This window comes from Candoia aspera, chromosome 6 (genome assembly GCF_035149785.1).
Source record: "Candoia aspera isolate rCanAsp1 chromosome 6, rCanAsp1.hap2, whole genome shotgun sequence".
Classification (NCBI taxonomy): domain Eukaryota; kingdom Metazoa; phylum Chordata; class Lepidosauria; order Squamata; family Boidae; genus Candoia; species Candoia aspera.
In genome coordinates, this window is record NC_086158.1 from 22,581,761 (window position 1) to 22,608,908 (window position 27,148).

General features: G+C 38.8%; 1 protein-coding gene across 1 annotated transcript in view; it reads left to right on the forward strand.

The window, feature by feature from the left end:
• The window catches only part of VEPH1 (ventricular zone expressed PH domain containing 1), a 115,566-nt gene that overhangs the window by 75,408 nt on the left and 13,010 nt on the right, over nt 1–27,148 (forward strand). The window contains exons 8-9 of the mRNA XM_063307773.1: nt 1,454–1,593; nt 22,179–22,296. Of these exons, the coding sequence (XP_063163843.1) occupies nt 1,454–1,593; nt 22,179–22,296 (258 nt within the window). The remainder of the gene's footprint in view (nt 1–1,453; nt 1,594–22,178; nt 22,297–27,148) is intronic.

Sequence of the window (27,148 nt, forward strand, 5' to 3'; positions counted from 1 at the left end):
AGACTATATCGCGGTGGTTTGCCATTGCCATTATATAGACTTAATAAAAATGTGAAAATAAACTGAACATAGTGAAATATTTTATTTTAAAAAGCAACAGATGGAAAACTTTAAAAGGAGTCTTCTCCTAGCCTTCCAGAAGTATGGACTTCATTGCCCAGAATTCCCCAGCTACTATTGCTACTGCTTAGAATTCTGGTATTTAAAATCATATATCTGGAAGGAAACCAGTTTAGGGAAGGCTGCAGTAAAAGCTAAGCTTTCCATGATATAATTTATTTAGTCAAAAAAGAGATGAGTCGCCCAAATTTTCTTGTGGGTAAAGATGGTTCCTACTGATGACCCTAGTCATCGAAATATAAGATCTGTAATTTAGTGCAACATGGGGAGCAGAGTGTATGCCCACATATTACTCTAGTCTTAAAATACAGTTAATTTAGGATTTTGTATTCTTTGGCACTATGGCAATTAAAAAAACATGCTGTATTCCATCAACCACAGGCTTATTATCTGCAAGTTGTGCAGGCATTCAGTATGGTACCACTTGTGTGATGGGAGAATAACCTAAATAAATAAATTCTCCTTCTCACCCCAAAAAGAAAAGGAAATGAAATGGAAAACATCTCATTTCCCCATTACGATAGCAAATTCCTAGCAATATTGCTCCATATTTTGGCCCATTTACCTAGTTCTGCTGCCCTGCCATTATGTTCAGAAACTATGAGTTGAAAGGCAGAGTAAGTCAGATGCCCCATGCAAACCAATGGAGTGAAACACAGGAGAAAATAAGTTGCTGTTCATTTTTGTTGCAAAGTTAAATTTCCCATTTGCAAAATACCTAAGTAGCAAGAAGAGGGCATGGCCACATCACTGTCTGATTGCTGGGAGACTCCAGTCATTCCATAAGCAGACTGGATCCTGCCTCTGATAATACCATCATTCTTCTGCTGTATCCCATGTACATCGCATCTCCATATATGAGGCTGAAGTTTATAAAGCAGAAGTGGGCAGGCTTCAGGCTTTATTTACTACTGTTGAATTGTACTAGTTTGTAAAGAGCTATGTTTTTTATTAGAACCTTGAGTTATACCAGATCCTTAGAATTAAAACAGTTCTGAGGTCAGGAATTTGTTTTGAATATTAGAACTGAATGACCCTCATTGTTATTTCACCCAGCAATCCCTTCCTGGTTACCTGAAGCTTTCTTCATAATTTAGGGCATAACTCTTATTTAAAACATGAGATCGAGAAACACTGCAAATCACCCACTGATTTATGATTGGACCGATTCTAGCTTTGGTTCCTTTCCTACTAAAAAGTTCTTAGTAGCAGTACAATACAAAAATTAGGTATAAAGATAGCACACTGTAAGTCTAAAATAGTAATGTTTAGTCAGACTTATAATAAATCTTTATTTACTGTTGATATTAATAATGTGTATATTTGTTCCTAGATACAGTTAAAAGTTGTGTAGCAAAGTTGTCCTTCAGCTGTCCCCTGAAAGGTCACTACTGCCTGTACAGTAAATCCAGTTTTACTCTCATCAGTCACCAGCCTCAGCTTTGGATCCATATCATGTTTCTCTTCCAGCAGGTACGTGCAATATGAATATATACATCACAACAATTGTTACAGTGATTGTCAGTTAAAATCAGTGTTAACTGTAATCCATTGAGATATATTGATATAAATCTATGTTGTTCTCTTTGGGTCAATGTTGGGACATGACATTGCACTGAACAGCGGTTCAATACTGCTGTTCATTATACTGATTATACTGACAGACTGGCATCAGGGTTTGGATATTGATTTTGATAAGTATTATATATTTATTCATTTCATAGATGAAAGGGAAATGCTCCGCTATCAAACAGCACTCCAACAAGTTCTGCAGATCATTTAATTAAGGCAATGGCAGGGCTTGCTACTTGCTATTATTAATTATGAAGATATCAAAATTCTGGATAGTGTTGCCAATGTTTTCTGAGTATTGGGCAATTTTCCTTTGCCTTGGAAAATAATGGGGCCAGGTTGATTTAGGACCTTGAAACCCAACCTAGTTCCATGGAACATACAGTAGATTAATTGGAACGAATGGGTTCACAGACTTTGATAGATATCTAATATGCTCATCTGTATCAAGATATAGTTTGAAGAATGAGGCTAGAAGAGGTAGTCAATGCTCTTAATCATTTGGTAAAGCTAATTATGAATTCATGTTGACAATAATGTTATGATCTACTGATTATTATTGATCATTCTCTTTGTTACAATATAGGTGTTGATAAAATATATTTGTGGTGCTAAAAGTAGATTTAAATCAAAATCAAATTGTGGAGTCACTGCCAAAAAAAAGCAGTGGAAAAAGCAGGCCAGGATCTGGCTTCCCAAAGTTCTCCAGGTGTTGCTGAAGCATGTAAGGGGCAAGATGGCTACTGCCTCACTAGATATGTTACATGCCTGCCACAGGAACCCAGTTGGTTCTCTCACAAGACCGCTAGCCAGTTCCATTCCCATTGGTGCCCCAAACTTGATAGAAGGTATAACACAATTTTCCCCAATCTGGTATTTTCTAGTTATGTTTCACTTCATCTCCCACCTTTCTTAGCCAGCATGTCCAAGAGCCATGGCCTCTGGAAGATAGCCAGCATTGAAATCCATTACATCTGGAGGACACCAAATTGGAGAGGGCAGCCATATCCTTTCCTTTGAGGAGTTAGGCCCAATCTTGCCTTTTCAGCAATGTGATAGTTATAACATTCATCTCAGTTCTTTCACAATTTTCTTTTGCCTTCCCTTTTGTCTTTCTTTCTCTCTGTTATGTGCTTTCCTTATCTTCCTGTTCAATTACTTTAAATGCTAGAAAGGCAAACTTACAGGCATTTTCTTAATTTCTAGCTTATCTATTACATTTTGTACTACGAGAAAACACTACTGCCAAATAGAAGGTCTTAGTTCCCAGATCTTGGTTTTGGAAACGTGAATATTCTGTTATTTTTCTTTGTTCCTTAAAAGAAGGAACACGCTCACATGCAACACACACTGAAGGTTGTGTTTCAGTTGAGGGTACTGCCAATTACCAAACTTTTCAAATGAGGAAATGTAAACAAGTTTGGGGTATCCTGTGTAGCAGCATTTTAACATGAACTTCTGGCAGGGGGGGAAAAGAAATTGTATTCAAGGGCAGCAGCTTTGGGTTTTGATAACAGCGTCCAGCCCTATTCACAGTACATGAGAATCACTTTCCTGTGATGTGTTCCCATGCTGCTGAACATACTGCAGTTGGATATCATAATCACACTGTTTGGGTCAGTCTCGTGAGACTTCTTGCCCCACTGCCCCTCTGCATTTTCAGTAAACACCTAGTGTGTTCCAGATTTACTGGGTTGCAAGCCTGATTATTTTTTGGTCTCTGCTGGTTATAATGTGTATGGTAGATGTAATTAGATGTAAAGAGAATATTTATTTGCATTCAGTCACAAGCAGTTATTCTAGTCCATAATGGATCCCCTTGTAATGAGCTTCCTCTCTGTTGATGGAGCTGGCTGGGAATTCTGGGAACTGGGGAAAGCTATAATAATTGTCATTTTTAAAAATGTAGTGGAATGTGGAAGCCTATGCATAAGTATTGAAATGATTGTTAGTTCTGATGGGAACATTATTATTATTCTTTCTCTTACTGAACATTCTATCAAATCCTGGAGTTTGGGCAAATAAGCAAGCTGTATGTTAGAACTGTTTGTTATTTCCATTATGCTGTAATGAATACACATACACATACACTCACACATACACATACATATAGTATATACACACAGAGACACACATTTTATTATGGACTGGCCATAAACTAAGATGCCAACTGATAATATGAGAAAGATTTGTGTAATTTCCATATAGCTGAGCTGTACATGCTCACCTGGGAGTGAACATCCAATACAATGAATTTTACTTATTAACAAGTATCTATCAGATTATGCTGTTGATCAGTTTAATTTGAAAATAGCAATTGGAAGTAAATCAGGAAAAATAAAATAAAAATTGTTTTCTAATGGCTAGCATAACATTTTAGCTGGAGATAAATGAATGTTTTTGTGGAGTCCTTGGTGCTCTCTGAGCCTTGTTGTTTTCTTGCACACATTTCATTAATAGTTACTAGTTCCTTGATTAGGGTGTATTGTGCTGTTTGATTGTTCATCTGGTGTTAATCCTAGTGCTGATTTTTGCATATCTGGGTGTTGATTGCTGGCGAGGAGGTATACTGGTCTTTTGGCTTTTCAACTGTCTCTTTTGAATGGTATGTAAATTTACATACATACCATTCAAAAGAGACAATAGAAAAGCCAAAAGACCAGAACACCTCCTCACCAGCAATCAGCACCCAGATATGCAAAAATCAGCCCTAGGATTAACACCAGATGAACAATCAAACAGCACAATACACCTTAATCAAGGAACTAGTAACTCAGTCAATCAACCAAGCAGCAAACAACAGCCCAATCAAAGAACTCCCAAGGAGAGAGCAACACCCCCACCAACACAAGTAGGGCAAGCCCCTGTATATAAACAGAGAGCAAGACCATCTCCCTGTTCGTACTGAAGATGTTGCCTAGTCTGGCAATGAAATGTCTGCAAGAAAACAACAAGGCTCAGAGAGTACCAAGGACTCCACAGTTCAACGCTGAGCTATAAATATTCGCTTTGATTGGTATGAATGTTTTTCTCCGAGACTGGAGCTAATTTGAAAGGAGGGAGTCCATCCCAAACCTGTTTTTTCTCTGCTCTGTTTTATAGTTTCAAAACTTTGCAAATCCTGTTTAATCATAAGTTAAAATAGGAAAGAGAAGATTGTGTTGGAGCACTTTTGGTTGTGGCTCTGAGAATTAGATTTTAATTTATAGATGAGTTATCTGTTGTGGTGTGATAGATGCTTGGCTTGTATTTTGCTGAAAAGCTGCTTATACTGTTGGTAAGATCTTTTATAAACACAGTCTATAACATTGCATGGCCACAATTATGCCATGATTTGCATCATCTTGTACTAATGCTCAAAGTTGGATTTGTCAAGATCATGAAAATCTTTAATTTAATTTAATCTTTTAGGTTTAAAAATGGGAGCAGAGAAACAGAGGTTCTTAAAATGTCATCAAAAACATGTTAATAGTTTTGTTGTAATGTAAGCCATTCAACCTAACTGTACATATCTATATGTTTGTTTATGTTAATAATTTACATAAGCCCCAAAAGATGCTATGCCACCATTGAAACAAAAGAGTACCAGCTTCATTTTACAATAACTTTATGGTATTCTCTTCTCTCTCTCTCTCTCTCTCCAAATATTGTCCTCAGTTAAAGTTTCTCTGCATTGTTTGTGATCATTAATATGGTCATTAATATCTCATGGGATTTAGTTAAAAAATCAGGGCCAAATCATTGTTTGCCCAATGATTATTGATTATGTGCTATCAAGTTGTGGTTGACTTTTAGTGACCACATATTTTAAATAGATTTTCTTCATGATGATCTGTCCCTAACCTGGCCTTTCAGATCTTTTAAAGGTGCACTCATCACTACTGTAACTGAGTCTATCCACCTTTCTGCTGGCCGTCCTCTTCTTCTCTTTCCTTCTACCTTTCTCAACATGAAGGCCTTCTCCAGACAGCTAGGTATTTGCATAATGTGTCCGAAGTAAGATTTTTTGAGCCTGGTCATTTGTGCCTCGAATGAGAACTCTGGGTTGATTTGTTCAATGATTGATTTTTTAGTTTTCTGGGATATCTATGGTATTCTCAGGAGTCTTCTCCAATGCTAAAGCTCAAAAGCATCAATACTTCTCCTATCCTGCTTCTTCAAAGCCAAACTTTCACTTCTATAGAATGACAGGAAATACCATGGCTTACACAATTCTGATCTTTGTGGGTAAAGACACATCACGGCATTTTAATCTTTTCCAAGGCCTTCATGGCTGCCCTACCAAGTGCTAGTCTGTGGTATATTTCTTGAGTTTGCCGAATAGGATCGTATTTTTAGAACACTGATTTAATTACTGCTTGCAAAAATGATTTGTGCGATGCCCAATTTCATCTAGAGATGCAAAGCTATTTAACCTGATACAGTGTATGTTTCTCACAAATGGAAAAATAATACCTGAAACAGTGTTGTTTTTCTTTTTGTCCATTAGAGCTTGTTCCCAGAACCTTTGTCCATGAAGAATAATTCTTTGCAAGTCCTGAAGGCCTTGTGGGAAAAGACCCAGCTGAAGGGAACACATAGTTTTGAAACTGCAATGGTGCAATCTACATTTCCAAATAAGAGGGTATTTTTTTTCCTTATAAGCCTTCATGGGGATGAGGTATCTTCATTTATTGCAAAAAGAAAAAAAAATCAGGACCATAGCTCTGAATCAGCATACAGGATGAAAACAGTTAAATTCTCAAATTTGAAATTTTGAAGGTGATGTTTATCAGTTGATATTAGAAGCCTTCAAATCCAAAATGGTGGCAAGTGGTTATAAAGGATCATCTCCATCCCATTCATTTTTGTTACATCTATGATAATCACACATGACTGGCCAAACCATATGAATAATTTATAACACCATGCTTCTGGTTTGCTAGTGATGTTCTGGTTGCTCTGGCCTCCTCTATTATGGACTTTTAAGCTGTTTGTGATATCCATTTTTTTTCTTCTCTTTCTTTTATATACATTGTTTTAATTTATTGTACCTCACTCTGACAGTGTCCAATCAGTAAAAAAAAAAACATGAAGTTGTCTTCAGGTCAAAGCTCAACTCCCACTGAAATCCTGATGATAATCATACTGTTTTCTTGGTTACAGCCCAGACTGCCTTCTTTTGCCTTCTCTGTTGCCCAATCTGGCCTACAGCCCTGACATTCCCTTGTGGTCTCCCACCATGAAGTGGGAGACTACCCATGAATAACATTGCTTAGCAGCCCAACCCATACATGGACAGTCAATTTCTGCCTGCTGAGATAGGTTAGAAATTTTGTTGCATTAATAAAATAAGCATATTTTCTCTCTGAAGGTCAGAAACAAAAGAACAATACTCTTTTAGTTTTTCCATGATGCAGCATTTCTCTATGTGCTTTGATGGCTGTCAAAGCACTGAATTATGTGATCTACATGACTTCAGTCTGGTGCCACTAACAAAATCGTGTTGACTTATCTGAAGTTAAAGCAAACTGACCTAAGCCCATAATTTTTCAAATTCTTTTAAGAATAGTCTGTTGAATGAAATTAGGAACCCTCTAATCCAGCTTCCTGTAGCCAGCAGCCAACTGTCAGATACCTTCAGGAAGTGCCCAAGAATAGGCTGTAATTTCCTTCTCTCATTGTAGATCTCCAGCACCTGTTATTCAGAAATATACTGTTTATGAAAATCCTACCAATCTGTCATAGGTAATATTCATTGTCCTTCATGACTGGAAGACAGTGGCAAAGCAAAACACTGGAATTCAGATTCCGATCTTTGCAATGTTTCCATTTATGCCATCTGTTTGTAGAACTGTCTGAATTTTCTCACTAATCCCTTCCACATGCTGTTGATATATGAATGGAAAATGCAAATAGGCTTTTTTCTTATTTACAAAGAGAAAGGGGGGAAATCATTCCAAATAGCAGAGAAGCTACCATAATGAATTGTTTAGTTGCCTTTTGCAAAGTCACATAGTTGTGGGCTATGGCAGGGACTCCAGAAGAGTAATGCTTTGTGCAGGCTCTGTCCTGTCAACCTTTGCCCTTTGAAAAGATTACTGTTTCAAAGCAATTGCATTTTCAAAGATTGTAAATAATACTGTTTCAAAGTCAACAAAGAATTTCTGGTCAAATCTATTAATCCTTAATTGAGTTCAATTGAGTGACCAGCATGGCATCTGTTTAAAACAAAAACATATTTGAGGTAAGCCTTGACTGCCTACAATTTTCTTTTTTATAACAAGAAAAAAAATATTCACAACCCTAACTTAAAACTGCATAACTGAAACCAAGCAAAGAGAAATTCTTTCTCAATCCTTCAGTGATGCTTTGATTAAAAAAAATCTAGAAAAGTTTTAGACCAAAAAGGTGCTACTTCAGTCAAAGAGGAAATGCAAAAGGATGATTCTTCATCAAGAAATGTTGTCTTTTCCTGCCTTTGGTTACCAAAGACAATGCATAGCAAATCATCAAATACTTTTTAAAGACTCCTTGGTTTCATAAACTTGTAGAGATATCCTTCAAACGTCCCTCTTTTTAACAGTAGTGTACCAAGCATATTTGATACCCAGAGCAGATCATTTTAACACCCCCCTCCTTCATTATTGAGAGCCAGTTTGGTGTGGTTGTTAAGGTGTCAGACTCGAAACAAGGAGACTGTGAGTTCTAGTTCCACCTTTGGAATGAAGCCAGCTGAGTGACCTTGGGCCAGCCACTTCTCTCAGCCCTAGGAAGAAGGAACTGGCAAGCTGCACTTCTAAAAAATGTTACCAAGAAAACTGCAGGAATCAAAACTGACTCGCAGGCACACATTTTTGCTTCTGATTGGCACACAGGTAGCAGCAAGCTGGCTCCACACTTGCCACTAGCCTCCTCTGACTTTGGCAGCACCACCCTTATTGCCTACCCCAGGGCAGACCTCCCCTACTCCCCCCAGAACAGACCACTCCCCTACTCCTCCCCTTAGTACACCACTGCTTTTTAACACCTCTAAGAACTCAGTGAACCTATTTGTCTCCTATTTTGGTCTTATGAAAGTCATACCATATAAAAGAGGAAGAACACCTGTAAGTAACAAAAATGTAGTTTCAATAGGAGTAGGGCACATATCACCACAATAGGAAAAAGCCTGTTGCTGCAGATTAAAAGCCTGTGTATTCTATTCCCATTTATGGGACGCCCATAATAGCCATAGCAATCTCCCACTTGTTTTCTCCAGCGATTGGCAATGAGAACTATATAGCCTTTGATACTGGAGATAATATGAGTAGACATCATTATTTTTTAATCAGTATTACTAATTGTTAGATTATCATTCTTTCCATTAGGAGCTACGGTGAAATGTACATCTCTCCTATACTCCCAAGTAGTCCTATAAAATAGATGAGGCTGAAAAAGTGTGAGTGGCCAAAAAAGTGTGAGTGGCCAGGAATAACCCAATGGGCTTTATGTTAAGTGGGGTCTTGAACCTGTGTCTCCTCTCTCACAGAACAACATTCTAACCATGACACCACTCTGCCATAGATAGTACTTGATAGCTCTTTTCTCCATTAATTTACTGTTAGGTATCAAAGTTAGTCATTCTGTGTGTAAAATCAACTGTTTTACTATGATGTAACACATCATTTTATATCTAGTAAACTTCTTAGGTAAAGATTTCCCTTGACATTAAGTCCAGTCGTGTCCGACTCTAGGGGGCGGTGCTCATCTCCGTTTCAAAGCCGAAGAGCCAGCGTTTGTCCATAGACACTTCCGTGGTCATGTGGCTGGCATGACTGAACGGAACGCCGTTACCTGCCCACCAAAGTGGTACCTATTAATCTACTCTCATTTGCATGTTTTCGAACTGCTGGGTTGGCAGGAGCTGGGACTAGCAACGGGAGCTCACCCCGTCACACGGATTCGAACCGCCGACCTTCCGATTGGCAAGCTCAGCAGCTCAGCAGTTTAACCCGCAGCGCCACCACGTCCCCCTAGTAAACTTCTTACCATTTCATTATTTGTTCTTTTATTTATGCATAATGTATAGTCCCCTCATTCAGCTTAAATGGTTGAGCAGTATTCTGGTCCCTATCATTTCAAGTGCTCTTCTCCAGCAGTACAATATACATACATACATACATACATACATAATTGGGGGGGGGAGATGTATAAAAAAAATAATCCTTCCATTGATATCACAACATCAGTAGATGTAGTCCTTTGAAAGGCTGAATAGCTAATGTGAGCTAAAGCCCAGAGTCACTTGCCAAGATGGGAGGTGAAGCAATGTGATAAATAAAATAAAAATAAAATAAATGTGTAGCCTGCGTTCTTCCAACATTCCCCACTCCTGATTTATGGCTTAGCATGTTAGGTATTGCTTGCTGACAGTGGTTCAATCAGTGAACTATAATTTTAGGCTAAGGGTAGCATGGGAACTCCAGGCAAAAATGGGTATGATCAAAAACAAAGATGGCAAGGACCTAACAGAAGAAGAAGAGATCAAGAAAAGGTGGCAAGAATATACAGAAGACCTGTATAGGAAGGATAACAATATCGGGGATAGCTTTGACGGTGTGGTCAGGGAGCTAGAGCCAGACATCCTGAAGAGTGAGGTTGAGTGGGCCTTAAGAAGCATTGCTAATAACAAGGCAGCAGGAGACGACGGCATCCCAGCTGAACTGTTCAAAATCTTGCAAGATGATGCTGTCAAGGTAATGCATGCTATACGCCAGCAAATTTGGAAAACACAAGAATGGCCATCAGATTGGAAAAAATCAACCTATATCCCCATACCAAAAAAGGGAAACACTAAAGAATGTTCAAACTATCGAACAGTGGCACTCATTTCACATGCCAGTAAGGTAATGCTCAAGATCCTGCAAGGTAGACTTCAGCAGTTCATGGAGTGAGAATTGCCAGATGTACAAGCTGGGTTTAGAAAAGGCAGAGGAACTAGAGACCAAATTGCCAATATCTGCTGGATAATGGAAAAAGCCAGGGAGTTTCAGAAAAACATCTATTTCTGTTTTATCGACTATTCTAAAGCCTTTGACTGTGTGGACCATAACAAATTGTGGCAAGTTCTTAGTGGTATGGGGATACCAAGTCATCTTGTCTGCCTCCTGAAGAATCTGTATAACGACCAAGTAGCAACAGTAAGAACAGACCACGGAACAACGGACTGGTTTAAGATTGGAAAGGAGTACGGCAGGGCTGTATACTCTCACCCTACCTATTCAACTTGTACGCAGAACACATCATGCGACATGCTGGGCTTGAGGAATCCAAGGCTGGAGTTAAAATCACTGGAAGAAACATTAACAATCTCAGATATGCAGATGATACCACTTTGATGGCTGAAAGCGAAGAGGAACTGAGGAGCCTTATGATGAAGGTGAAAGAAGAAAGTGCAAAAGTTGGCTTGCAGCTAAACCTCAAAAAAAACCAAGATTATGGCAACCAGCTTGATTGACAACTGGCAAATAGAGGGAGAAAACGTAGAGGCAGTGAAAGACTTTGTATTTCTAGGTGCGAAGATTACTGCAGATGCTGACTGCAGTCAGGAAATCAGACGACGCGTAATCCTTGGGAGACAAGCAATGACAAATCTCGATAAACTAGTTAAGAGCAGAGACATCACACTGACAACAAAGGTCCGCATAGTTAAAGCAATGGTGTTCCCCATGGTGACATATGGCTGCGAGAGCTGGACCATAAGGAAGGCTGGGAGAAGGAAGATGGATGCTTTGGAACTGTGGTGTTGGAGGAAAATTCTGAGAGTGCCTTGGACTGCAAGAAGATCAAACCAGTCCATCCTCCAGGAAATAAAGCCAGACTGCTCACTTGAGGGAATGATATTAAAGGCAAAACTGAAATACTTTGGCCACATAATGAGAAGACAGGACACCCTGGAAAAGATGCTGACACTAGGGAGAGTGGAAGGCAAAAGGAAGAGGGGCAGACCAAGGGCAAGATGGATGGATGATATTCTAGAGGTGACAGACTCATCCCTGGGGGAGCTGGGGGTGTTGACGATGGACAGGAAGTTCTGGTGTGGGCTGGTCCATGAGTCACGAAGAGTCAGAAGCAACTAAACGAATAAACAACAACAAGCATGGGAACTGTCAAGAACCAACTCAGGGTCGTGCAATGAGTTTTGCTCCTGAGTAGGGATTTGATCTGGATCTCTCAAGCCTAGTCCAACCTTCTAAACACATCGGTCCGCTGCCCTCAACCCAAAATAAAATAATGCACTGGGGAAGAAAATTCTTCATCATTATGCTGCTTTTTAAAATCTGCTTCAGATTATCTTCTTGCTGTTAAGCAAGCAGTGTAGGGGGAATCCTCAGGGCTGAAAAAGGACTGTAGGAGAGAGATAGAAACAGGCACTTACTGTCTTTCATTTCCTATCTTTTAGGGCAACCATATCTGGGCTGCAAAATTCCAGCAAAAACTCTTAAATACAAACAAAGTTAGTTTTCTGTATTTTTTTGCTTCCATTTAATGGTCCTTCAGATTTTTGCAAACCAGATATAGTAGCCGTGCATCATAGAATCTACCTAAACTCTTTCTGGTTAAACACACACACAAACTCTCTCTGTACACACACATACAGACACACACACACACACGTGCTGGTGAGGGATGTTAGTCTCAATAGTACTGTATGTAGTTTGAGTCTTGAAGAAATATTGCTTGATTGAGGGAACCACCAAGAGAGAAGGATATTCATAGGAAAGATAAATCCTTCTCAAACAGAATTCTTTTTCTCATAGGTCAAGCAAAATTCTCCAAATATGTCAAATATGTAATATGCACAACTTGCAAAAATATGCACAAGGAAGTCCTACTATTCTCTAATATATTAGTTATCACATTGCCATTTGAACAGAGGGTCCTTAGCACTGCAAGTCTATTCTGTTGCTCGCTTTCAGTAAGAATTAGTGCATAAACACACTATCACCCCACCTGTAGCATTCTGCAGAACTAGAGTATTCCAAACCCTTGTAAAAAAATCCAAGGTTTTGGAAATTCCTTCTAGAACTAATTAATCTTCTCTGGTTAGCCACAAAGTTTCTGAAGATTTGTAGTTCTTAGTTAAAGTAGTTGCATATACTCATCACAGGAGCCCAACTAGGTATAAAAATGGCAAACCCTTCTTTTTAAATGTAATTCATCTTCAGTTTATATTAAATTATTAGTTTGGAAGCCTGATTTAAAGAAACGACAGAATGATCTCAATTCGAATTCAGGGCAAGCCATCTAACATCACAGTGATCCAAATATACGCCCCAACCACAAATGCTGAAGAAGCTGAAGTAGAGCAGTTCTATGAGGATCTGCAGCACCTACTGGACAACACGCCTAAAAGAGATGTTATTTTCATCACAGGAGACTGGAATGCTAAGGTGGGCAGTCAAATGACACCTCGAATTACAGGTAAGTATGGCCTGGGAGAACAAAACGAAGCAGGACATAGGCTGATAGAATTTTGCCAAGACAATTCACTCTGCATAACAAACACTCTCTTCCAACAACCTAAGAGACGGCTTTACACATGGACTTCACCAGATGGACAACACCGAAATCAGATTGATTACATCCTTTGCAGCCAAAGGTGGCGGACATCTGTACAGTCGGTAAAAACTAGGCCTGGAGCTGACTGTAGTTCAGACCATGAACTTCTTCTTGCACAATTTAGGATCAGACTAAAGAGATTAGGGAAGACCCACAGATCAGCTAGATATGAGCTCACGAATATTCCTCAGGAATATGCAGTGGAGGTGAAGAATAGATTTAAGGGACTGGACTTAGTAGATAGGGTCCCGGAAGAACTCTGGACAGAAGTTGGCAGCATTGTTCAGGAGGCGGCAACAAAATACATCCCAAAGAAAGAGAAAACCAAGAAGGCAAAATGGCTGTCTGCTGAGACACTAGAAGTAGCCCAAGAAAGAAGGAAAGCAAAAGGCAACAGCGATAGGGGGAGATATGCCCAATTAAATGCAAAATTCCAGAGGTTAGCCAGAAGAGATAAGGAATTATTTTTAAACAAGCAATGCGCGGAAGTGGAAGAAGACAATAGAATAGGAAGGACAAGAGACCTCTTCCAGAAAATTAGAAACATTGGAGGTAAATTCCAGGCCAAAATGGGTATGATCAAAAACAAAGATGGCAAGGACCTAACAGAAGAAGAAGAGATCAAGAAAAGGTGGCAAGAATATACAGAAGACCTGTATAGGAAGGATAACAATATCGGGGATAGCTTTGACGGTGTGGTCAGTGAGCTAGAGCCAGACATCCTGAAGAGTGAGGTTGAGTGGGCCTTAAGAAGCATTGCTAATAACAAGGCAGCAGGAGACGACGGCATCCCAGCTGAACTGTTCAAAATTTTGCAAGATGATGCTGTCAAGGTAATGCATGCTATATGCCAGCAAATTTGGAAAACACAAGAATGGCCATCAGATTGGAAAAAATCAACTTATATCCCCATACCAAAAAAGGGAAACACTAAAGAATGTTCAAACTATCGAACAGTGGCACTCATTTCACATGCCAGTAAGGTAATGCTCAAGATCCTGCAAGGTAGACTTCAGCAGTTCATGGAGCGAGAATTGCCAGATGTACAGGCTGGGTTTAGAAAAGGCAGAGGAACTAGAGACCAAATTGCCAATATCCGCTGGATAATGGAAAAAGCCAGGGAGTTTCAGAAAAACATCTATTTCTGTTTTATTGACTATTCTAAAGCCTTTGACTGTGTGGACCATAACAAATTGTGGCAGGTTCTTAGTGGTATGGGGATACCAAGTCATCTTGTATGCCTCCTGAAGAATCTGTATAACAACCAAGTAGCAACAGTAAGAACAGACCACGGAACAACGGACTGGTTTAAGATTGGGAAAGGAGTACGGCAGGGCTGTATACTCTCACCCTACCTATTCAACTTGTATGCAGAACACATCATGCGACAAGCTGGTCTTGAGGAATCCAAGGCTGGAGTTAAAATCTCTGGAAGAAACATTAACAATCTCAGATATGCAGATGATACCACTTTGATGGCTGAAAGTGAAGAGGAACTGAGGAGCCTTATGATGAAGGTGAAAGAAGAAAGTGCAAAAGCTGGCTTGCAGCTAAACCTCAAAAAAACCAAGATTATGGCAACCAGCTTGATTGATAACTGGCAAATAGAGGGAGAAAATGTAGAAGCAGTGAAAGACTTTGTATTCCTAGGTGCAAAGATTACTGCAGATGCTGACTGCAGTCAGGAAATCAGAAGACGCTTAATCCTTGGGAGAAGAGCAATGACAAATCTCGATAAAATAGTTAAGAGCAGAGACATCACACTGACAACAAAGGCCCGCATAGTTAAAGCAATGGTGTTCCCCGTAGTAACATATGGGTGCGAGAGCTGGACCATAAGGAAGGCTGAGCGAAGGAAGATCGATGCTTTTGAACTGTGGTGTTGGAGGAAAATTCTGAGAGTGCCTTGGACTGCAAGAAGATCCAACCAGTCCATCCTCCAGGAAATAAAGCCAGACTGCTCACTTGAGGGAATGATATTAAAGGCCAAACTGAAATACTTTGGCCACATAATGAGAAGGCAGGGCAGCCTGGAGAAGATGCTGATGCTAGGGAGAGTGGAGGGCAAAAGGAAGAGGGGCCGACCAAAGGCAAGGTGGATGGATGACATTCTGGAGGTGACGGACTCGTCCCTGGGGGAGCTGGGGATGTTGACGACCGACAGGAAGCTCTGGCGTGGGCTGGTCCATGAAGTCACGAAGAGTCGGAAGCGACTAAACGAATAAACAACAAAAAAACCTTGGTGAGCCCCTTAAATCTTCATATTGCTTGTGGCCTAAAATGTTTATGCACACCTGTTCTAACTCATCCCTGCCCCTTACTGTCCTAACACCAAACAGCAAGGGTAAGCAGACATCAAACTTGCCAATTTTATAGGTAGACATTGCTTAGCAACTGCCCTGTTTACCGATTGTTCAAAGTTATGACACTGAAAAAGTAACTTCATGACCAGTCCTCACATTTATGACCATAGCAGCATCCTTGGGGTCACGTGATCACCATTCAGGCACTTCACAACTGGTGGGTGGTTATGACCGCCTTAGCATCCCATGGTCATGTGACCATTTGCGCACTTCAAAGCCAGCTTCTGATAAGCAAAGTCAATGGAGAAGCCAGCAGTAAAATTGCAAGTCACAGTCATGTGATGTCTTGCTTAATAACCATGGGTGATTCACATAACGACCATGGCAGAAGTGAATTTGGCCCATTCCTTCAGTAGAGGAAATGTAATACTTGCAGACTGGCTATGGGAAGACAGACCCTATGCATCCATATGCCCCTTTTATTGTTTAAATCAGAGAATCTTATTCTCTTTTATTTGTGAGTGGTACGGTATAATATTTGAAGAAATGGATCTATTCTGAAGTAGATTCTACATTCTGCACAATGCTAGTGCTGTAATGCTATTTTAGAGCATACAGTTATAATGTGAAAGGTCTACTATCATTCCTGTTCTTAATGTAACTCATAGCCCACCTGGTTCACAGAATTTTCCAGGTTCCCATACATAGTCTTTGCCTATATGTAATCCTCATTTTCTACTACTCTTATTTTCTTACCAGGAAAGAAAAGGAATAGATGGGGGAATGGTGGAATAGCCATAGGATTTTGTCTGCTTGGTAGCACTAGGAACCCTCCATCTAGAAACATTCTCACCAATTGTTTTTACTTGCACTTACTTCCAAGTAAGTAAATCTCAGATTATGCCTTTAAAGTCATTGAGTCCAAAATTAAGGGACTAAATTTTGGCTTTGGTTGTTTGTACGTTCAGCTATGATAACTACCTCATTGAATCCCAGCATGAAGAAAAGAAGAATGCAATTTTACTTAAGCTCCATAGCAGCACATCTGGATTGTATCCAACAAGATCTGTATCTATTTCCTTCAGATATGAATTTCATCAGTATGTGTGACATTTTCAATCTACATGCAACTATTAATGCTCTGAGCATGAAGTTATTCCATATGGAAACATATTAGCATTAACTGCTGATGTAAACACATTTTAACAGGCCATATAGCCTTCTTTCGCAGCAGACCAGTTACACTGCCCTGTGACTTAAATCTGTTGCACTGCACTGGTTTCAGGACAAGAATATATCCCTTTGCAGTCAAAGATGTGGCTTAAACAATTTTCCCTGAGAAAACACTTTTAACAGAAAAGTGAACATGAAGAGGTAAATGGATGAACAGCAAGGAAAAGTTAAATAAATCTGGTGGGGAGTTTTTGCTGTTGTTTTAATTTACAGCTGGCCAATTTTAACATAATAAAGCATGTCAACTATACTACTCTGCTACATTTAATCAGAGAGAGCCAGATGTTTTATATCAATCAGATAATTTTAAAATGCCTGGCATTCTGAACATGGTTAAGAACTCTTCGCTGGGGATTTTTTAAAAAAAATATTTTAAATATTTCCTTTTTCCCTAGTTGATTGAAATAGCTTTTTTAAACATTTGTCATAACTACTCAGGAGGTAAGGAATAGGAAAACCTTATCCATCACTATCTGGCACCGGGATAAATGTCAATCTTTGCTGGAGACCATGAACATGTTTGATTACATTGTACTTCGTACAAATTATTGTCAGGCATTTATATGTAGCCACTATTCTATCCTATAGTGTCCACCTGCATATCTTCTGTGCAGGGACAGAGGAAACATTGATTTGTCAATTTGTCAGTTTCAATCATGACAAATACTGTATATGAAAAAAAATCCAGCATTCAGATGCTTAACCAAACACATACTTTCCAGGTTTTTGCAGCGCAGCTCAATACCTAATGATAGATGTTGGTGGAAAAAAAATGGCTTGCAAAAATTATGGACCCTGGGAAAATTGCATAGAAGAATGGGTATACTGAGGGGAAGGGGACATAAATGTGTGTATATATATTGATGCACATTTCTTCTACCAAATATCAAGGTTTAACAGAACATTCAGTGGGTAAGATGAGCTATTAAATGCAAACTAAATTGGCAGAATCATCCATCCTTACATGTATATTGCCAACTGTGCACAGCAGAAGGAGATTTCTATGCACAGTATGGTTATAAGCCTTGAGTTATTTAAGGAGCTGTTCCAGAACAGCCCTCTCAGCAACACCCACAGTGGGGGGCAAGGAGGTCAGAATGACAAAAGTAGCATTGTGGTATCATGACCCAAGCTCTTCCTCTTTGGTATAAGCATCATGATGTCACTCATGTACAGAAAGGGCAGCATTTCTAACATCATGTCACAACACTGCTTTCAACATTCTGACAAAAGTAGCAAGCTCCTTTGGACACCCATTTTCCCTCTTGCTCCTGCATGAGAATTCACAATTTGTATTGTGGTTACTGTACTGGTTTGTACAGGTCACTGTGAACTGTGAATCAATATGAATTCATTTTGTTAAGCAAATGATAGATTAACAGAGCATCACAGCTGGTATTCTTGCCTCATGTTATGCTGTTTTTGTATAACTCCTCTTCCTTGTTCTGAGCTTGCAGTTCTCTGTCTATTCATGGTCAGATGTCCAGTGTTAGGCTGGGGTTCAGTGATAATGTTGATAATATGAGGTGTCTGCACCTCTTATACAGTGTTCTTCTACTGACACAATGTATGACAAAACATAAGGTTGCTTTTCTCACAAATGTTGCTAATGAAGGAAGATGGCTGTCTCCAAGGTGGTGTTTTGTACAGCCTGAAGGTTTGAGTTGGGCAGGAATGAATTTTGAATGGCTAGCTCATTGTCTGTGTGACACAGGTTGGTGTGACATTATTGGCAATGACCAATAGTGTGGGACGGGCCTAGCACAAAAATAAAAAAAAATGTCAAATATGTCATTTTCTCAGTGAATGCTGGTAAACCATTAAGGTAGGTTCCTGGAGAAGCTGTTTTCTTACTTCCTTCAAAAAGACTTCCCTGACTAAGGGCCCTTAGATCTGTTTGGCCACTGACTATGCTGCCTGAGAATTCTAACTGTAGCCCCAACACTTCTGTAAGAGGCCTGTTGGGGAGAATTGTGTCAAAGACAGTTGCCCAAAGGCTGCTGCAGGAAACACACCATGTGGTGCTGTTGAAAGAGCAAGCTAGCCTTCCTGTCTCATTTCGTGGCCAGTCCTCATTGCTGGTGAGGTAGCTGTAGTTCCCAGAGTAGTTACTTACCCCAGTACCTTACTCTGAGGACTTTCTGACTGAGGCATCAGAGAAGGCAGCTGCTCCAAAATCTTTGAGTAAAGCATTGGGATGCCCAGGTACTTCAGGTAGCAGGCTGGAGGGCAGCAAATGGGTTCTTGACCTGATGTACCACATGCATGGAAACATCTCTGGGCTGCTCAGAGGCAGAATCTGATATCAACATTAAAAAGTTTGTTCCCTCTGTGCAGTCCTGTGAATGCTTCCTTAAGTTCCACTGAATTTAATGGAATTTGCTTCAAAGTGCATATGCATAGAGTTGAGCAGCATGCATATAATTGTGAGTTATTAATATTTTAATATCAATACTATTAATACTAATTGTTAAAACTGTTGCTAAATCCCAGTGTGTTTTCCCTTTCTCCCATATAATTTCGAACTTCTCCCATAAGCAAATTTCTATAAAAGGAAAACTATTTCAATGATTTAAGTATGAAATTATTACTGACCACTGCATATGACCAATTCCATTTATATCAATCAAATTGGTCTGTATATGTTTTTTTTTTTAAACTTGCATAGAGTGCTATCTTCTAATTTTCAGTTATGTACATGCCACAGAAAATATTTTTATAATGTAATTCAAATTTGCTAGTATGTAAATGTTTCCAGATGTATTTATTTCCTTACAGATTTCTGGTCAATTGCTTCATGGATATTTTCAAAGGACAGCAGCTATGTTGCTTTTTAAACAAACACTGCAACCTTTTTGCAATTCACTGCAGAATTATTTGTATTGGCTTGTAATGTTGCTTGTCAGGCGGATATTACTCATTCCTGTGCTTTTAGAGATCCATAAAATCTAGCAAACAATCATCTTTTATTTGCTGTAAGAAGTAGAGCAACTTTTATCATTCAGTTTTATCATTCAGCAGGGAAAAGTATTTTTCAGCAGAACAGTTCTACAGTTCATTATAGGACATCTTAAAAGGACTTATGCAGAAGAAAAAAAGAAAAAAATCTCTGTAAACAAGAGAATGGGAGATTTTCACAAAAATATAATGATGTCTTCATTAGAGAACAAGGGTGGACATCTTGCCTCCAGGATCTGTACATGTGATGGGGAAGGGTGGACTCTTCTTCACATGATGAGGGAGAAGTTGGAATTATGCAGATTTTCCAGGCTTTTTCTGCTTGGAAGAGGACAGAACCTCTCCATACAAACAGAGAGAGATCATGGTCCTCCCACTTCACCATAGATCTGTTTAGTGGATACAGAGAAATATAAATAATCTGGGAACAGGATTTCTGGACAGGATGGTTGAAAGTCATCCCTTCCTCACTGTTCCCTTTTGCTTTTATCAAGACTAGAACAGCAGCCTTTTCTTCTGTGACCAGATAATGGCTGGACTGTAAAGAAAAAGTGGATGGGGCTTTCCCAGCCTTATCTGTAGTGATGATGGCCACAATGCAGTCCCTGAGCTGTGGATAGTTGTAACAGGGTATTGCCATTAAAGACGATTTAAGTTTAGACTCCAGCATGATGGCAAGAACTTGATTTTTCTTTTCCATTTCCATTCCAACTTCTACAATAGCTCTCATTGATAATTTAATGAGATGGTTTATGTTTTATCCCTTTAATTAGAAATGAATTAAAAAGCAGTTACCATGTATAAAAGCTGCAGTACAGATATTCAGGGAGTACTGATGTGGTATTCCTCTGGCTCTGTACTATTAATGCAACAAATTTTTCAAGGTTGTTTTGAGAGTTTCTCACAACAGTTTAATGTTGTGTTTCTCTGCAATTAAATGTATAATGTACAGTTTCTCTGCATTAAAATTTAGACATATACTATATATAGTATATCAACATACAGTATACTAAAATTTAGACATATACTGATGTGCGGGAAGAATCCCTCTAAGAAAGAGCTGGTGGGAAAGCTGCTTGTTTTGTTTTGTTTCTGGATTTACTGTGGGCTAAACTGAATACCTTGTGCCATAATTGCTCAAAAATGAGTGCTGAGGTTTCATGTCACTTTGGATATGTGAAGAATCTAAAACAGGGATATAAAACCTTCACTTACTAATACATCTTGCCATTATTTTGCCTATCGTTCAGTAGCTACATGCTGGTGTCAAAGTCGCACTGGTGAGCAAAGAGGGACCATTCAGCTATGCCAAACTTTTTTTACTATGGGACTCTTTGGGCAGTGCTGGGCTTCAGGGTTTAGTGACTGTGATCTAGACAACAGATTTCCTGACGTTTTGCTGGCAACTGTGGCTGGCATCCTCAGGGGCAAGGTATGATGCCAACCACAGTAAATATGCATAGAACGTAGGAAAACCAATGGGAAGTCATAAATTAAGAGAAGGTATGTGAGATTAGAGTAAGATGGACCAAAGAATCAAGGGAAGCAAATAATGAAAGCCACATTATGCTATCACAATGTAATTTCCAACCCTTTGTACCTATGTTGTAATGTTTCACACCCATGCAAAAGGGGCAGAATTTGCACTGTAAGGGCTTGATGCTGCTGCTGTCTTTTCAACAAAAGCCTCTGATTCTGCAGATGCGTCTGTCCATAGAAGTTCAAATCCTTCCTTACCTATAAATTCGCTGGACGATATTTCCTTTATTCGCCCTCATGCATGTACACTCCTCTGAAATAGTAATATTACTTGCCAGGAAGACAATTATGCCATAGCAATGAAAATACGACAGAAAGGGTGAATTATAATAAACCATCAGGAATTTCAGAGAACATCACGTTGGACACATACTGCTCCAGAGCATTAACTCATGGAGAGGATGTTGCTTCCATACAGAAGGCTCTACTTAATTCCTGATATCTTTAATGCATACCTATATAGGTCGATTTATGAGTAAGCACCACTGAATTCAATGGATGTTATCACTCAGTGAATGTGTACATGCTTATAGCCTGAAAAATTGTGAGTAACAGTCTGAGAGAAAAGGACTTCTGCCTGAAACAATAGAAAATCCCTGGCAAAGTTCTCAGTTAGCTCAAATATGAGGTCTCAGTATAAAAGCTTCTTATTATATAGTTAGCTTTTTAGCTAAACTAAAGACATGTGCAGAACATCACCCACAAGAGATCGATCATTATAGAGGGCTGAAAGCATGAATCCAGTGCTTATAAGTGTTGCTTCACATTCCAGTCACTATAAAGTATTTAACTTTATTGCTTTACTTTTGCAGGCAATAAAATACACAGCAATCCAATCCTATTTTCCCCATTTTTTTTTAACTTGCTTAGGATCTGGACCACATACAGTTACATCTGGAAGAAGTGAGGTTCTTTGATTTATTCAGTTACAGTGAGGAAGCAGGGGCTTGGCAGTGTTTTATGTGTAACAATCCTGAAAAGGCAACAGGTAAGAGATTTTTCTCCTGCAGAACTGAGTGGTACCAATAATGCAAGTTCAGAATCTAACAAAGGCTGCTCCACATAAAAGACCTGAATTATGCCATCATACTGTTTTCAGTGAGATTCTATCAGTAGAATTGGAAGAGGGCAATTCTACCTCTTTTCTTACTATAGCCTTTTCTACTCTAATGCCTTCTAAAGCAGATTCAGAGGGTGTCCTGAGAATAGATTAGGGTGAGGAAGATTACTGTAGTAAATAGAAAGAAGTTCTATTGTAATATTCAATATGCAATATAATAGAATTGTGTATTGAATATTAATGTAATTATGAGATTTCAGGATTGAAAGGGTATGAAGATATAATGGCCACATTCAAACACATTCAAACATTGAATCTCAAATCTGAAATTCCGTATTTGACAAAATTTGATGGTTGAGGCAATTCCACCACACTGGAGTAGATGCTATAGGCTCCCTTGGTACTGTCCTTTAAACAAAAATGTAAGCTGTGTTGATTTTAACAATCTTTATGAGTAATATATGCTGCTATTTTACTTTTTTAACATTGATAGTTTCTTTAACATATTGTTTACATAAACTTAATAAGATTTTGCAGAGCAAAGCAAGAATAATTTTTTTGTTCTGTAGTTTTTTAAGCTGATGGTAGACGATGGGTTCTATTTCCTTTTCAGTTTCTATTTCTTCTGGGTAGACCTCAGTAAAAGGGAGTTAAACTAATTATTCTTTGGGGCCAGTATGTTTGCGCTGGAAACATTTCACTGTTTTGGACAGATGGATTTATGAGAAGTAAAACAGATGCCAGTTAAAATGACTTGCCATCTGAAGATGAGAAGCCATTGAGATCATTCAGCAGGATGGAAACAGCTGGCAATTAGGGAGTTTGGACAACTTTCTAATGCTGACTGTTGGCTATTATGCAGAGATGAAAACTTTAAAAAAATTCACTAACTTCATACAGGTTTGCATGTGTGAAGTGCTTATTATTGTATTTCAACTGGCTCAGTTTTGCTTCAAAATTGATTCTGTGACATTTTCAAAGAAAAATGTATTTGTTTTCCTCAGTAGCACATCTGTGTAAGGGTATGATCTAGACTGAGTTGCTATTTAGTTAAAGAGTTTTTCAGTGCAGTGCCTGGACAAAGTGAATTCAAACTGAAATCACAAGCACATCAACTAGAAGAATATATCATTGATATTAATAAGATGTATTTAGGGGTAAAAGTAATTATGTTATTCTTTTCTTCTGAATCATCCCTATATAATACAAGATCAGATGTTTAAATATTATGGCATATCCTGCTCCTAATGCCCTTGCTCCAGGATGTATACTAAAAACTTTTAGTGGTTTGCACAGTCGAACTCCCTTTCAACCTATTTCCTTCTATTTCTCTTCCCTCCACCTCACAATACTGCATAGTATATCCCAATTCTAAATTTGCACATGCTTCCAGATTTTTTTATGCCTTTAGATTCTATTGCTGCTGCTGTTGTTTTAGCTGGGGTAGAAGTAAAAGCTAGAGATGCTTGTAGAGATCAGTGGAAATCTGGTATATATTGATCCTACATGTTTAATTAAGTTCCCTCTCATTTATCAGTGAAATGTTTGTTGAAATAACTGCCTACAAAATTCATAGTTACACCGATTTTATATGTTCCCTGTTGTTTCTATGCATCACAAATGTAGGTTTTCATTCACCTGCACAGGCTTCTTTGAAACATTTTGTAGCTAACTGCCTTTGGCAGCCCAGGGAAGCAACACCTTACGTTCTGAACATGCTCAGAGGGAATTTCAACTGCCTTATTTCGGTTCCTTTTGGCTACTGCAGACAATAGTATCTCTAGGAACTTTTTCTCTCATACATTGTTTGAAATTCTACTTTGTTGAGTTTTCACATTTTTTGTTATTTTTCTTTCACTTCATCATGGTTGGGGGATGATTTTTATTAGTTGTGATTGGGAAAACTATTAGGTGGGCTTCTATCCACACTGGCGAAACTTTACCAAGAAGGCTCACAGAAATCAATCTGTTCCGATTTGCTTTGGAAAAGGCACTTCAGGCTTTCAAAATACCTGCTTCAGTACTGATTAAGCATCATCAAGTTGCTTCAACATGCAGTTCTTTAACTTCCAAGATGTCATCCACACTAACTTCTTCTTTAGTGTAAATTAAGGTCAGTGTGGCAAATTATCTTGTCTAAATGGAAGGTTACCAAGTTTTTCTTCATGACAAGTTTGTTCCAGCATTGAAACATATGCCTGAAGATTCTGAACAGCAGATAGCAAAATATTTTAAAGATAAAATTGCAGGAGTTGCCTATCAGAAAAATTAACAAACATCATGCTGAGTGTGGTAGCATTATAGCATTATACCTGCCAAACATATTATAGCAGCATCTAACCTTTCAGGTGGCATCCTTGGCTCCATTCATCTGGTCTTACAAAGAAGACTCATTATCTTTCTATTTGATAGACATGGCATTTTCCATTTGAAGGATGTTGCAAGATGGTCAGTGTTTAGAAGCTTTGAACCACAGTTGATGAAACGGGTTTAGTACCTCAGTAATACCAACTCACCCATTTCTAAAGTCAACTTTTAGATTCACTCTCAGAAATGATCCTCTGCCCTTGGTTTTACACCACAGTGTATATTGATCAAGGGTCCTTTCTATGCTGTTGGTTTGTATTGATCCTATACATATTTTCCCCATTATTCTCTGTTCAAAGGTACAAGGTACAATTGTCATTGCACTTTGATAGCCATGCTCACTGTGGTTCTCTTAATGTTGAAGGTCATACATGGGATGCATCAGAGGCCTCCAGGCATTTCAGGCTCATTAACCATGGATTATGGTATGACGTCCTTTTCTGTACTAATTGTGTGAAGGATCAGGGGCACAAAACATTAAGAACAGACATCTGTGCTGTTTTAAAGATTATGAAGCAGTCTACCCAGAAATCTTACTTTGTGAAATGGAAAGTTTTCACTGTATTTCTGTAAGATGGACCTTATCCTATGTGTTACATTGTGGAATGCCATTTTTCATTTGTGTTGTCATTCTCAACACTTGTTTTCCTCTTTGAAAATGTATCTTTCTGCTATTAGGGCTTACTGCACTCCTGTGGATAACTATTTTTCTTTTCCCATCCATTTACCAAACAGTTTTTGAATGTCTTGAATAATCTGTTCAACTAGCCTCCCTAAGCTGTGAGCTAGAGTTTTTCAGCAGTTGTTTCAAAGTAGGCATAGAAGACCTTTGAGCTGATAGCTACTGCTGGTCTCTGTCTCGCGAATATAAAGGTTTGCTTCCTGCTAGCAATGACCTCAGTAAGCCACACCTCTGAGCTATGAGTCTACAAATGGACCCATTGCATAGTGTCTTCCACAGAGAGAAATGTGCGCTATGTATGATGTCACATTCCTTGTCTGATCTGTGTCCCATTTTTACCCAAAGTTTTCATTTGGATCACAAGCATTTACTTATTTTCCTCTTGGAGCTTGGAGCTGTATTTTTTGGATGTTAACTAGGAGTTAAAAACTTTTTGATTCAGTTTTTTTTTTCATTTCAGAAGGCACATTTATTCATTTGTTGTGGCTTACTTAAGTATTTATCTGCATCAGCTCAGAGAACAGAGTGTTGGATCTATGATGTCAGTCCACTGGATGATCAGTTGCTGAATCTCATCTTATTCGATACCGTTTGGGCTTGTTCCATGAGAAGCTTTACTATCCACTATCCACTATAGCACTTCAGGACATATCTCTGCCAGAATCCAGTACTGTAAGATGGCTAGCTGGTTACAGCTTTTGTCAATATTATCATCTAGATACCAGAACATAGTCAGACATTTCTTTCCTTTCTTCTGTACTGGACTGACTGATTGTCCCGCCACATGTAAATATGGCTTACTAGTAATCTATATGAATGATGCAAAAAACTATGATGAGGCTAACTGTTTATCTGTAACTGGTTCTTCAAATGTCATCAGAAAACTCACCCTCTGTCCCTGTGCAGGTAATCTATTCTTAATGGACCCTCCTATTTTGGTTTCATGGGTGCATGCCCAGTAGAAGGGTAATCTCCCCTACCTTGCCCAAAACAATTCTGTCCTAGACAGTTCTGATGATTATTATGAAGGTAAAGGAACACCCACGTGTAGGCATTCATAAATGAATGGAGAACAGTGTTCACAGATAAGCAACATGTTCTTTTTCTGCAGTTTAAATATTGTAATATATTGATTGTATATAAAAATCTGGATATTGTATTTGCAGGTCTGGATTCTTCATATTATAGTAGATTCCAAACATCATGAATTTCCTAAAGAGCATGCGGTGGCTGCTTTTGATAGTTCTTAGGAACAATGTTCAGCTAAAAAGGCATTTAAGAGATCTGAATGTATGATTTTATCAATTCCTGTCTCTCTGAGTTATTTAAAAGTAATCAAAGAGAGATAGAGAGAGCACCAAACACTCTAATGTATCAGGGGCCTTCTTTGCTCATTTCCTGCTGTCATAGCCAAAAATGAAATGGGTTTATTTTCTGAGTAGTCATCTGCCATATGGAGAGCATATTATTTTTCAGACTGCTAGAATCCTCACTCATATTTTACAGACCATGCATATTCACCAGCATGGCTCTTTCCATATCTGTTGGACTACAGTTCCCATTATTCCTAGCCAGCACATGTGGAAGGTCCTGATAGGACTTTGATCTTCAGCTGATAGTTTATTATTCAACTTGCACCACCAGCGTATCTTTTATTTGTTTATACTACATATCTCATTCTCATGAGTGCAAAAATGCTAAACAATATATGTTTTAAAATAGCTTATCTAT